This window comes from Pantherophis guttatus, chromosome 5, assembly GCF_059756535.1.
Source record: "Pantherophis guttatus breed Tessera chromosome 5, ASM5975653v1, whole genome shotgun sequence".
Taxonomy (NCBI): Eukaryota; Metazoa; Chordata; class Lepidosauria; order Squamata; family Colubridae; genus Pantherophis; species Pantherophis guttatus.
The window spans coordinates 106,404,951-106,419,793 of record NC_142067.1 but is presented as its reverse complement, the minus strand read 5'-3'; the positions used below and the strand labels follow the sequence as shown (position 1 = coordinate 106,419,793).

Below are 14,843 nucleotides of genomic sequence, written 5' to 3'. Positions count from 1 at the left end.
TGCCTGACATCAATACCTGGGAAGATCCTGGAAAAGATAACCAAGCAATAGATAAGTGAACACATAGAAACAAGCAAAGTTAACCCGAAGTCAGCATGGGTTTGTGAAACACAGATCATGCCAAGCAAATCTTATTTTGTTCTTTGACAAAGTGATTAAATTAGTGGACCAGTGAAATGCTTTGGACATAGCATACTTGGATTCTAGTAAGGCATTTGACAAAGTAGACCACAACCTACTTCTTAGTAAGCTAGAAAAATGTGTGATAGACAGCATCACCATCAGATGGATTTGTAATTGGCTGACAAATTGCACTCAATGTGCAATGTCCTTAACGGAACTACATCTACATGGAGGGAAGTAAGCAATGGAGTACCACAAGGTTCTCTCTTAGGCCCAGTACTCTTCAATATCTTCATGAATGATTTAGATGAGGGAATAAAAGGGGAACTCATCAAATTGCAGATGACAGCAAGCTGGCAGGAATAGCCAATACCCCAGAAGACAGGCTCAAGATTCAGAAGGATCTCAACAGACTAGAACACTGGGCCCTATCTAAAAGAATGAAATTAAATGCTGAAAAAAGTAAGGTTTTCCATCTAGGCAAGAAAAACCAAATGTACAGGTACAGATTAGGTAAGACATGGCTCAATAGCAATAACGGCAAGAGGGATCTTGGAGTCCTAGTGGACTTAAATATGAGCCAGCAGTGTGCTGCAGCCACCAAAAAAAGCCAATGCAATCCTAGGCTACATTAACAGAGGCATAGAATCAAGATCACGTGAAGTGTTAGTACCACTTTTAATGCCTTGGTAAGACCACACTAGGAATGCTGCACCCAGTTTTGGCCACTACAATATAAAAAAAATGTTGAGTCTCTGGAAAGAGTGCAGAGAAGACCAACAAAGATGATTAGGGGGAATGGGGCTAAAACATATGAACAATGGTTGCAGCAATTGAGTATGACTAGTTTAGTGAAAAGGATTAGAGACAACATGATAGCAGTGTTCCAACATTTGAGGGGCTGCCACAAAGAGGGGGGGGATCAACCTATTTTCCAAAGCACCAGAAGGTAAGACAAGAAGAAATGGTTGGAAACTAACCCAGGAGAGAAACAACCTAGAACTAAGGAGAAATTTCCTGACACTGAGAACAATAAATCAGTGAAGTGGCTTGCTTTCAGAAGTTGTGAGTATTCTATCACTGGAAGCTTTTAAAAAGAGACTGGACATTATGGACAGAAAATCTCAAACTGACAATGTCGATACCATATAAAGAAAACCTCTACAAGATGTTTTACAGATGGCACGTCCCACCAGCACGTCTGGAGAAAATGTTTCCAAATGTGTCACCAATGTGTTGGAAATGCAAGTTACAAAAGGGGTCATATTACCATCTTTGGTGGTCTTGTAGAAAAGCACAACATTACTGGCAAGAAATCAAGATAATGATTGAAGAAATAACGAAACAGAAGGTCGATATGAAACCGGAATTTTTTTTATTCGGAATGACCACACAACAACAGACTAAAGAGATAAAATATCTCATTATTCATATCTTAACAGCAGCACGCATAGTATACGCTCAAAATTGGAAATCAGAACTATTACCAACAGAAGAAAAAATAATTGCAAAAATAACAGAATGTGTAGAAATGGATAGACTCACAAAAGAGCTACAAGAGAAAGGACACTGATTATTATGCAGTCTGGCAAAGATGGTATTCCTGGCTAGAGGGAAAGATAGGATTGATAAAATAATACTTATACAAAACCTACCAAGAAACACAATCACATAGGAGGTAGACCACATGACTGTATGTATAAATAGTTAGAACGGTTATTAGAAGGATGTATAGAAGTAATAGATACTTACTCATAGAGAAAAAAATTAAAAATAGAGTATAAAGTTAAGTCTTGGACACGTAAAAAGTAAAAATAAGTAAGCACTTAAAATAGATCTCTAATAGAGAAATAGAGGTGAAACAGAAAATAATCACCGATGCAACAGTTTTCTAGAAGTCAGCCGATAGGCTGAAACAATGTTAGTTGTTACTTAGTTAGTTTCCCCCTTTTTTTGTATTGTCTTTATGTATACATGTTTGTAAGTATTTTTGTCTTATGTTTTTGCTTAATAAAAAATTTAAAAAAAAAGAAAAGAGAGAGAGACTGGACAGCCATTTGCCTGAAATGGTATAGGCTTGAGCAGAGGGTTGGACTAGAAGACCTTCAAGGTCCCTTCCAACTCTATTCTGTTAATTTAAACATTATATAGAAATTTATTGAACGTTCATCTGCTAATCTGTAAATCTGTGTTACACAGTCTTTCCAATCTTGGACCAATATGGTTTCACTCTATTTTTTTTAAAGATATATTTTTATTGTTTACATATGAATATATTGAATACAGTGTAATTATCCTGGCATTCCACTTACCCTAAAACAAAAGTAAAAAAAACCAGAATAACATATATACTATTTTAAACAGTGCTACTGTTGTACAATAGTTTCTGACCATTCTAGTATGTCAATTTATCTATCATTCTAATAGTTACATTCCTATATCGATATTAAAAATATCTCTTTCCATGTCCACCTAACCTGATTCTTTCGCATTCCAACTTCTACCTCGTGTTTCTAACCATTGATAGAATCTATTCCATGTTGAATAGTATTCTGTATCTCCTTTATCTTTTATTTTTAGCGTTAGTCTGTCCATTTCCGCATATTCTAGTATCTTCCTTATCGTCTCATCCTCTGAAGGGGTGTTTTCGTTCTTCCACTGCTGCGCTTATACAATTCTTGCTGTGGTCAAGATATGTAATATTAGATATACAGTCCCTTTGTCATAGCCATCTGATATAATGCCTAATAAAAACAATTCTGGCTTAAAATCTATATGTTGTCTGATCATTTTTTCTAACCACGTATGGATTTGCATCCAAAATTTCCTTGCCTTTATGCAAGTCCATCACATGTGGTAATATGTGCCAGGTGTTTGTTTACATTTCCAACAGTTTGGGGACAAATTGTTAAACATTTTAGCCAATCTTGCTGGGGGCAGATCCCACCTGTAGAACATTTTATAGAAATTTTCCTTATATGATGTGGCTATTGTCAGTTTCTGATTTCTATCCCAAAGTTTTTGCCATTTATCCAAATCTACATTATATCCAAAGTTTTTGGCCCATACTATCATCGCCTCTTTAACTTGTTCTTCTTCCATTTTATAATTTAATAGATAATATCCTTATCAATTTGTCATCAGTCCCCACTAATATCTTGTCCAATGTTGTTAGTTCTCTATAAAAGAGAAAAGATGTTTTCACATCTTTCACATAACACGATTGTATCTGCAGGTACAACCACCACTCTAATTCCACCCCTTGGTTTTTTAATTCTAGTCTAGTTTTCAGTTCGCCAATCTCGTTTAATATATCTTTATAAGAAATATTTTTTTCCATATTTATAAGATTTGGATGCATCAATGCTTCTAGGAAGGAGAGCCAGACTGGTATTTCCCTATAGTTTTGTTGTTTAATTTTATTCCACACTGATAATAGTGCATTTCTCACATAAGGTCTTTAGAAATATCGATGTGCTGTGTTTCTTCCATACCAGAGAAACACATGCCACCCTAGTTGAAAGTCATGACCCTTCAATAATAATAGTCTTCTATGCCTCAAAGTTATCACCTCTTTCACCCACATAAGTGCAGCTGCTTGGTAATACAGTTCCCAGTCCGGCAGACCAAAACCTCCTTTCCCTTTTGACTCTAGCAATAGTTTCAGTTTTATTTTCGGTTATTTTCCTTGCCAAATGAATTTTAACATTATTTTATTCAACTCATCAAAATATTTTTTTCTCTAGTTTTATTGGTATTGTTTGGAATAAAAAAAGTATCTTGGTAGTATGTTCATCTTTATTGTAGCTATTCTACCCATCATAGAAAGTTCCAAGCCTTTCTATCTCTCCATATCCAGCTTAATTTGATGCATTAATTTTGTATAGTTGTCATCTTTAATTGTTGTACATCTTGCTGTTAGATGTATTCCTAAGTATTTCACTTTTTTCACTATCTCTATAGCCATTTTCTTTATTAATTCATCCTTCTATTTATTTGTAAGATCCAGCAACCTCTCCATATTCCTCTAATTTCTCTATGAGTCTCGGGCCTGATTCTAATGGTTCCTCTAAAATGAAGACTAAATCATCAGCAAATGCTTGTAATTTATATTTTTCTCTTTTGATTTCCATTCCTTTAATTTGCTCATCTTGCCTGATATTTCTAGTTAGTACTTCCAGTGTTAAGATAAATAACAATGGAGATAATGGACAGCCATGTCCATTATACCTTTTCGTATTGAAAGATTTTCAGTTACCTCGCCATTCACAATCACTTGGGCTTTCTGATTTGTATATATTGCCTTGAACATATTTATAGATTTTTCTCCAAAATCCTTATATCTCATTTGGTATAACATGAATTTCCGGTTCACATTGTCAAACGCCTTTTGGGCGTCTAGAAGCAATAGTGCCAATTGCTTTTCACTATGTGCTTCGTAGTAGTCCAATGTCTTTCATATTATTTCTTATCTGCCTTTTGGGTAGGAAGCCATTTTAGTCAGGGTGTATGAACTTCAAAAATCTCTTCAGTCTTTTTGCTACTATTGAGGTGAATATTTTATAGTCGGCATTTAGTAGGGATATGGGTCTGTAGTTCTTAATTTGCATTGAATCTGAATCTTCTTTTGATATCAAAGTAATGTTAGCTTTCACCCATGATGGTAGTATCTTCGCTTTGGATAAAAGTGCATTGTATACCTCTAATAATGATTAGAGTGTCTTGTAGCTCTTCATATATTTCTGCTGGTAGCCCATCTGGTCCAGATGTTTTTTTGTTTTTTGATCACCTCTGCTAGTTCTGTCATTGTTATCGTCTCATTCAACATAGATTTCATTGCTTCTGGAACCTTAGGTAAATTGGCTTTTTCCAGATATTGTAATATTTTCTCTTCTCGAAATTCCTCCTCCTCCTCATCATATAGTTTCCTATAAAAGTTCTGGATAATATCCCTTTCTTCCTCAATTTGGTAACGTAGAGTTCCATCTTTGTCTTGTAGTTTATTTATCCATTTTTTCTCTTTTTTCTTTTTCAATTTGTAAGCTAGCCATCTCCCTGGTTTGTTTGCATTCTCAAAAAAGTTTTGTCTCATTCTTTTTATAGGTTGCACCAGGTCTTCTTTTTCAACAATATTCAATTTTGTTTAGTTAGCTCCATTTGCTATTTTAAATTTATTTTTTGTGGTTCGTTTTGTAACTCTGCTTCAAGTCTTTTGTATTCTTCTTCTAAAGTTCTTTCTTGTTGCTTTTTCCTTTTATTTTTCTTTGCTATGAATGTTGTAGCTACTCCTTTCATGTATGCTTTCACTGTATACCATAAGTTTTGAAGTGACATGTCTTCTTTCCTATTTTCTTTAAAGAAGAATCCCATTTGTTTTTCTGACATCTGCTTGAATTCTATATCTTTTAATATCGATCGATTCGGAGTCCATCTTATACTTTTCTTTCGTCCTTTCCATCTGATTTTCATTGAATTATGATCTGCCCATAGATTTGTATCTATTTCTACCTCATATACATTAATAATTAATTCCATCAACATCCATACCACAAATAGTATTATGTAATTTTTTGTAAAATTGTTTTTGTCCACTATTTGGTGCGTAGATTGCAACTAGGAGTACCCGCTTTTGATTTAATGTTACTTCCACAATCAGGATCCTTCCTTCTTCATCATATATATTTGGTTGGTCTGAATTGTTTCTTTAACATATAACACCACTCCTCTCTTCTTTTGTTGTGATAACAACACAAATAGTTTCCCCAATTTAGAATACTCCAGTAGTTGTTTATATTTTTTTTAATGTGGACTTCTTGTAGTGATATTATATCTAGATTCAATCTTTGTAATTTATTGAAGGTTTTCTTCCTTTTCATGGGTGAATTCAATCCATTGATGTTTGATGATAGTATCTTAAGTTCTTCTTGCATTGTTCTATCTATATCTGGGTCTTATACTCCTGGTTGCTCTTATTTCTCTCAATTCTTTGGGTCTTGCTCTGTTGCTCTCCATTGCTACAGTTTCTTTTCTTCTGTAGCAAGCATTCCTTGATCTCTATCTTCAATTGCTTCTCTCTCCTCCAGTTCCTTTTCGGTACTAAAATGCTGATTGTAGAACTCCATTGCTTTTTGCTTTTTTTTTTTAATTTGTTTTTTATTATAACATATAGTGATACATTCAATACATTTTCGGTTCATTGGTGCAAATATATACATATATACATTTACATGCATTATTACTTGTCTTTTATTTGATATTGTTTCTTAAAGCTAAATTTAATTTCAAAACATTTAAAGATAATAGTGCTCAAATCTCTAAGACTAAATGTAATACTATTCATTTCTCCATGGATTTTGTTGATTAATACTTAATCTCTATACTCTATTTCCTTCTTTATTTCTTTTCCCCATCCATTCGTACATGTCCCACACGCTATAAAATTCCGAATCTTCTCTGTCATTAATTTCTGAAGTCAATTTGTTCATTTCGGCGCACTCCAGTATTTTCCCAATAACATGTTCTTGAGGTGGTATTTGTTTTTCTTTCCAATACTGGGCAAAGGAAATTCTAGCAGCTGTCAGAATATGTATAATTAAGTACTTTTTCTTTTTTGCATATTCAATTTTCAAAATTCCCAGGAGAAAGGCTTTTGGTTCGAAATCAAAATTTTCTTTTATTATTTCTCTAATCCACATCCATATCATCCTTCAGAATTTTTGTGCCTGATTACAAGTCCACCAGCAGTGATAGAAAGTACCCTGCTGATAGTCACATTTCCAACATTTAGGGCTCGAGTCCATTGCTTTATCCAATGAGTCCAATCTATGTCTCTTTTCATGCCATGTGACCGGTATTCCTTCCAGGGTCAACCATCTGAAATTTATGTTATACTTAATCATTAACATAGTTAAAAATTGGTACTGCTTCCTCTAACTCTCTAACTCTTCTTGGGACCTGTTTCAGGACTACCAATTGTTTCCCTTTATACTGTATCGGCTCATCTCTTGTCTTGTTGAGCACTTTATCCCTCATCGATTTCTTCACGAATCTTACATGCACCTCCTTTGGTAATTTGTGTCTCCTTGCATAGTTCGTATGCATTCTATACGTTTCGTCGATTTCTATCAGCATCTCTTCTGATTGGAGGTGTTGGATATTAAAAAAAAAATTGAAGTAAAATTGTTGACCATGACAAGCACTACAAGCCTAACAAAGATAGGGTTAGGAAAGAAACCTGCCTCCACACCATCATTGGCCACCTCAAGTCCATCCAGTTAGAGGTCAATAGAAGTTATGTTACAATTGGAGAGATCAAATCTATTTAAGAAATTGCAGGCTATGCTCCAATCAATGCAGGAGAACATGACAAAAAACCACGATGAAATGAAGAGGGAAATAGGAGAAGTGAGAAACGATAGGGAGAATTAAAAGAAAAGTTACAAAAGATGGATGGAAAGTTTGAAAATTTCCAGCAATTGGTTACAAAAAATGAACAGAAATATAGGAAACAGAAGAGAGGATGGAGAAAGAGATGAAATAAACAATAGACTAACCCAGGCAAATAAAAGAATTAAGAACCACAATAATATTGTTAGAAAAAGCAGCTCATTACCTGAGATTCCAGAATATGGAAGAGGAGAAAGGGGAAGGCTTACCGGACGTTATGGCAGAGTTACTAGCAAAGGCATTAGGGGTTTCACTATTTTTGAACTCTTTCTATCAGTGAAAAAAGTCGATCAATCAAGGTTTAATGTTGACCTTTTAAAAATGGATCATTTATTCTAAATATGAAAATACATTTTTGTACTTTTTCCTCTTTTCAGCTTTTTTCTTATGTTTGTATTTCTGTTTAATGATCACTGATTCTTTAAAAAAAGCGTTTTTCTTTATAAATACAATTACATAATGCTCATAATTATGTAATATATAGTGTAATATATAGTACATTATATATTATATATATTACATACCCTTATGCAAGATTTTATGCAACCCAAGCAATCTGTCATTAAACTAATGTTTTCAATCTTCCAAGATACTTATCCTACGATTAAAACATTGTTGTACTGTACGTTTAACTGTGTCTTGCTATTATCAAATATGCATTTGCTGTTAAAAGTTAAGACAACAGAGTTTTCTTTCGGATTAAGACAAACTACATATTTACCGGTAGTATATAATTTTAGAATTTTGTAAAGTCTTACCTCCACTTGTCACAATCGAAAGCAAATTGCCTTCCTCATAAATATTGAGGGAGTAATTTAACATTTCTGATGTTCCAAAAGATCCATATTCTTGACCTTCTTTGTAGTTCCGCAGGACAGTACAAGTAGAAAGATCACCAGTTTCATTGGAATTTAAGCAAGCTCTGTGGAGAAGGTGCATAAAGACAGATTGATTCTCAGTTTTCCTTTCTTATAAAATTGTATGTTCCTCTCAAATGCTGTTTGACATTCAGTCACAATAGCAATTTCCATACTTACCAATGCGATCCTGCTCACAATTTTAAACCTCGTGATCTGCTGCACATACTACATTCAAAACTGACTTTAGCGGTGCAAATAAAAACCGCTATTTTAAAACATGAATATACTCCCAATCTGTAACAATCCCTCATAAAATTAGGCTCAGATTTGAATTAGCAAATACACTAAATCAAATTTTAGATTTTACTTTCCTTCAATTGCTTTCAAGGTAGAATTTCACTATGCAACTTTATTATTACTGTCATTATTACTATTAACAAGTCATTAGAACATTGTCTAGACCAGTGGTAGGCAAACTTGGCTCTTTCACACCCTGTGGACTTCAACTCCCAGAATTCCTAAGACAGCTTGGCTCTTTCACACCCTGTGGACTTCAACTCCCAGAATTCCTAAGACAGCTTGGCTCTTTCACACCCTGTGGACTTCAACTCCCAGAATTCCTAAGACAGCTTGGCTGTCTTAGGAATTCTGGGAGTTGAAGTCCACAGGGTGTGAAAGAGCCAAGTTTGCCTACCACTGGTCTAGACCAAGATATAATTTTCTGACAACCCACAGCAGTAATAGAATATACTAATTTTAATGAGAATGTATAGTTTCTGTGAGATCCTCAAAATAAACAAAACCTATACAATGCCTTTATTACCAGGTCATGACACCTACTGGATATGACTTACTTAACCCAATCCAAAAGGAAAAAAAACCCCCCAACAGCCAATTCTGTAGGGAACGATTAAATTCATGCTGGTCTAACAGCTGCGGACAGGAAGGCACTACAGAGAGTGATCAATTTGGCACAAGAAACCATTGGTTGCCCTCTACCACCATTAGATGACATCACCAGGTCTCGCTATTTCAGCAGAGTAAGGAAGATACTTAGGGATGATTCACACCCTGGCCAGTTTCGCTTCTACCATCGGGCAGAAGACATCAAAGCATAGCCAGCCGGACAAACAGGTTTAAAAACAGCTTCTACCCATGGGCTGTCATGACTAGTCTTTTTCCCCCGAGTACTTGTAAAGGGAATTATTCTCTATACTATTTACGTTGTTTTGTATTTTCTGTTATGGATTGCACTAGAGAGGCCAAACAAATTTCATTGTATATATGATGTACAATGACAATAAAGGCTATACTGTACTACTATACTATACTATACTAACCCTAGCCCTTATATGGGCTAGGTGGATTCAAATAAGAACCAACTACAGTAAATAATTTACAGAACCTTAGGCTTCATTGTACTTTATAATTACAAAATAAAGGCTTAATAACCTTAATAAAGGCTTTTAATTTTTGTGGAGTTTTTAAAAACAGGGCCATAAATGCAGAACAAAACCTCTTTTAAGTAAGAGCATGCTTTGCTTACTTTTCTAAAAGTTTTTTTTTTTTAATTTGAGTTTTTGAAATAACCCCTTTAAATACAGGAAGAACAAACTTCTAAAATCATAGTCAGTTTTACTTTTTCTAAAAGTTAAGATAAAAGTTAAGATAAGTAGTTTGGCTAATTTTAGCCAGAAAATATGAACATACTGTACATACACTCACTTGCAAAATTTAACAATTGATAATACTATATGAAGGGTGCAGCAAACAATTTCTGTGTTCTGTGGTAACTATTCAAAGGGAATGTTATTATTACAGAATAGAATTGGAAGGGACTTTGGAGGTTTTCTAATCCAACACCCTGCTCAAGTAGGAAACTTTATTTATACCATTTCAGACAAGTGGCTGTCCAGTCTCTTCTTAAAAGCTTCCAGTAATGAAGCACCCATAGCTTCTGAAGGCAAGCTGTTCCACTGGTTAATTGTTCTCACTGTTAGGAAGCTTCTCCTTAATTCTAGGTTGCTTCTATCCTTGATTACTTTCCATCTATTGTTTCTTGCCTTGCCTTCTGGTGCTTTGGAGAATATGTTGACTCCCTCTTCTTTGTGGCAGCCCCTCAAATACTGGAATACTACTATCATGTTACCCCAGCCCTTCTTTTCTCTACACTAGCCATATTCAATTCCTTCATATGTTTTAGTCTCCAGGTTAGTCACAGGTTAGGACCACCTGTGCTCCTAACTCCTTAACTTTCCTGCCTACCTGTTCGTAATCTCATCATCTCTCTGTATTGCTTTTACGTTCATTGTTGTGTCTTTCATCCCTATGTAAAGGAGGAGAAAGAGGTAGTAATCCATGGGCTTGATTATTTTAGCAAGGCTTTCGGCTTTATCTTTGCTCCAGAAAAACAACATACTTTCCTAGATTGATTATCTGCTCTGCAAACTGTTGGTTCTGTTCCTCTGAAAACTGAATCTCCTATCACCAACACTTGCCTTTTTTTCCTAGGGAAGTCTGGGCTACTTTACTTCCTATCACAGGAGCACTTGTTGATGCCTTTTCTCTAGGTGTCTGCATGCTTTTTTTTTCCAAGGGGAGCCTGTGAAATCGGTTGCTCAGCTCCAGTGAGGCTGCACTGGAGTTGGGCTGGATTAAACAGCAGCAGTTTTTGATTGCTGGTTTTTTTTCTCTAATGAGTGACATGTTTCCAACGGTCCTCCTCTAAAGCTTCATATATAGGGTCATTTCTATTAGAAGTTGTTTGTTGCTCATTATGTTCAATTTGGATAGCCTTCTTGTTTAGTTTGGAGTTTCTCATTTTGTAGGTTTAGTTTCTGAGTGGTTAGAGTTGCTTCTAGATCCTTTATTTTGTCCTTCCAGTAGTTCAATCAGTTTACATTTGTATTACATGTGTATTCTGGGTCTTCCATGGGCATAAGGACATACATGGAACATATTTTACAAATCACAGAAGTGACAGTTGCTATTTCCAATCCTGTGTTTGTTTTGCAACTAGGTTGGGGCTGCTTAACAAGGGAAGGACCGCTTTCCACCCACAAAATGTGTTGAATTCTTAGGCTACTTTTTAGGAGATGCTTTGCTCTTATCCCTCAACTGCCTTGATAAAAAAAAAATGTTCCTATCTTCCCTGTTTCCTGTCTACCTTCTTGTACTCTGTGTTTATCCCTTTCTTTTCTGCCTTTCCTCTCCTCCTGCCATTATTGGGATTCTAGGTCCTCGCGGCCTTCTAGCTCCCGTCTGCCTGGATCTTTGGGATCAATGGAATGCTGGGGTCCTCCACGTGTCTCCGACTGTGATGGTTGGTTGCCTCTGGGCAAGCTGGTCCTTTGCTCCACTGCCACCCTCGTTGCCCCAGTCACCTGTCTTCGGCCATATTGTCCACTCCTTCTGAGCACTCTGGTCCTTTGCTCACTGCCGCTCTCGCTGCTCCCATCACTTGCTTCCGGCCATGATGGTCTTCTCCCTCTGGGCATGCTGGTCCTTTGTTCTACCACTGCCCTCGCTGTCCTGTTCGCCTGCCTCCGGCCACGATGGTCTGCTGCTTCTCAGCCCCCAGCTGCCATGTTGTCAGTTCACCATGCTGCCTCCAGCTGCTGGCCACCAGCCTCACTGCTTCCAGCCTCTAGTCTTCCGTGCTCCACACTCCGCCATAACCCACCGGTTTGTTGTGCTGCCTCCAGTTCGCTGGCCCCAGTCACCTCTTTTCCTGCGTTGAGCTGCTTAGCTGGGCTCCTGGGTTGGGTCTTTTGTTCTCCTATGACCTCCTGCTGTCTCAGTCTCAAACTGCCGGCCTGGGTCTCTGGATAACTAAAAGATGCTAAGCTGGGATGTGGATCGGGCAGGGTTGGGCTGGGCGGATTGCCCTGGGCTGATGGTTCCAAGAGCTGCCAGGTGTGATGGCATTTTTCTCCAAATACACAAAACAAAACTGAGCCATGCAGACACCTGAGTAATATACTGGAAGGCATTCATACACAGAATCTCAGTCTCTCGTCAGCAATGTCTCTCTCTCTCCACCTTCAACTGCTGATTCAAAATCCTTAACACAGTGGCTGGACTAATGTAACTTCTCATTCAAAAGTCCCAATAGGGCAAAAATTCTTTCCCTGCATCTATTTCCTTTGGATACAACAATATAACCTAATATAACATAGTATTACATTTATTTATAAGCATATAATTAAAACAGCAAATAATCTAAGAGACTAATACTCTACTCACACTGTAACTAAGCAACAAGGCACACTATTCACAAAAACTGAAATGGGAACTTTTCACCCTCTTTAAATAAGAGGTCAAAATGCAGGAAAAGCTGTCAGTCCATTATTTGATCAATAAATTACCATCTATACACAAAACCTAACTAGCTTCGCTCTCCTACTCTGACAGCAGGAAAGCAAGATGAGACACAAATCACTCACTATTCCACTTCCACAGAGCAAAGAACTGTTCCTAATTTTCATAAGTATGAAAACAGAACAACAGAAAGGACCAAATGGAAAGTCTTTATCTTGCATTTGGCATTCTGGTTCCAAGCAAAATGTCCATATCTGGCTGCATTTTCTGGCGTGCTTCTTTTTTTCGTATCTGCCTTAGAATAATATTTATTTAGTTTCAAATTTAATTTATATGCCCACTTCCTCAATCTCAAATACAGGAAGCTGGGCAACAAATGGTTTCGGATTACCACGCTTCCTGCTCTGCTGCAAGGGTGTGCAGTAATGGTAGCCTACTGTCACTTTACTTCTTAGAAGTCCTATGTAAGAAAAAAAGGACCTTCATTTGATATATATTTTTTTCATCTTGCTATGATCTAGAGGACAGAAAGCACCCAGACACAAATGATAACAGCACCCTTCTGAAAAGGCATTTGCTTAGTTCTGTCTCATTCACTGAAGGAATCTATGGATTAGAATGCCATCTGGCACTTAGTTGCCAGGCACTGGAGCCACAAATCTATTACGGCAAAGGTGAAAGTTACACCACCCTTATTTTTCCTTTAGCTCTTTTTTTTTTAACAGTTAAAAATCTAATTAAAAAAGGAATTGGTATTTTAATATAAGGAAAAAAAAAATACCTCCAAGTTTCACCATCGTGCCACACCAAACAATCATACACAGGGCCAGGATCATTATATTTTTTCTCGGAAGAGTTTAGCAGTTCCACTCGACTCTGAAGCTCTTCCTTCATTAATTTGGTTTCCTGAAAAATAAAGTGTCTTGTGAAAAAGTATGCTAAAATCAACACTACCCCTCCTGCCACACAGAGAAAAAAAATGGTATGTTCCTCTCATAGCAATAATAATTATAGTGCAGCGTTATACTGCACCCAGTAGCAGTTCATCCATTACTTATCTGCATCAACTGGAATGTTTATTTGATTCTCCATTCCTGCTGCCTGAAAGCATCCGCTCATTAACAGCAAGTTTACATACAGTTAGAAGTTTGTAATAGTCATGAAAATACATACTGTTTTATAGCTACTGGACTGAGTTAAGATACATATACGGTATTTATTGCTATGCCACATACATTATGTGCCTTATGCAGAAGCTACCTTTGTCTAAACTTGTCTTTTTTATGGTTATTAAGGAAACATTGAATCAGATAGTTTATTTACTCGGATACAAGCAACTCATATTTGAATTATTTTCTTTCAATATTTTGGTGTATATTAACTGGGATAATTACAGGTAGTCCTCGACTTAGTTCATTTAATGACCGTTCAAAGTTACAATGTGTTGTGACCTTAAACTCACTTAGTCATTACAGGACACAATTAGTCTCAAACAAAACTATTTTATTATAACAGCTGAGAATTACTTCATTCCCAGCTTAGTCCAAATTAATTCCAAAACAAGTCCTTCAGAAAAAGTTCTTCGGACTTATAACAAATCTTTATCTTCTTTGGCACCTTGCCAAAGGCCTCTCTCGGCAAAGCCCCATGAAGTTCAGAAACAAGAGACGCCGACTGGAAAACATATTTAGCAATATTGCTTTCCTATAAAGAGTCCAAGAGCCTTTGCTGCTCTTTTAAGCCTTATGGGAGGGGCCAAACATCTCCTGGCCTTACTCCTGAGTCGTCTTTTTTGCTTTAGCTGCTCTTGCCTTCTGGCAGCTCTGTGCATATGTGCACTAGGAACAGGCGCCTCCTGTTCCTCTGCCTCTCTGCTGCCCGACTCTGAAGGCTCTGGAGTCCGCACATCACTCCCAGATGTCCCTGGCCCCATCTCTGCCTCCAACGCAGAGCCCTTGTCTGGGCCATCCCCAGACTCCAGGACTGACCCATGGTCCTCCCCAGCCTCTTCACTGTCTGACTCCGCTGCTAGCTCCGCAGGCTGCTGGCAGACCACAACACAATGGCACTGAAAAAAGGGACTTATGACCGTTT

The 14,843-nt window shown here is 36.9% G+C and overlaps 1 protein-coding gene across 4 annotated transcripts in view; it reads right to left on the bottom strand.

Moving 5' to 3' along the window:
• Positions 1–14,843, bottom strand: part of TPP2 (tripeptidyl peptidase 2) — a 63,424-nt gene that overhangs the window by 37,027 nt on the left and 11,554 nt on the right. For all 4 annotated transcript variants that reach the window (XR_015734560.1, XR_015734561.1, XM_034418058.3 and 1 more), the window contains exons 5-6: positions 13,531–13,655; positions 8,328–8,491 (exon numbers count right to left, since the gene is read on the bottom strand). Coding sequence is in view for 2 of the 4 variants with exons in the window: in XM_034418058.3 (XP_034273949.1) it covers positions 8,328–8,491; positions 13,531–13,655 (289 nt within the window). In the remaining 2 variants the exon portion in view is untranslated. The remainder of the gene's footprint in view (positions 1–8,327; positions 8,492–13,530; positions 13,656–14,843) is intronic.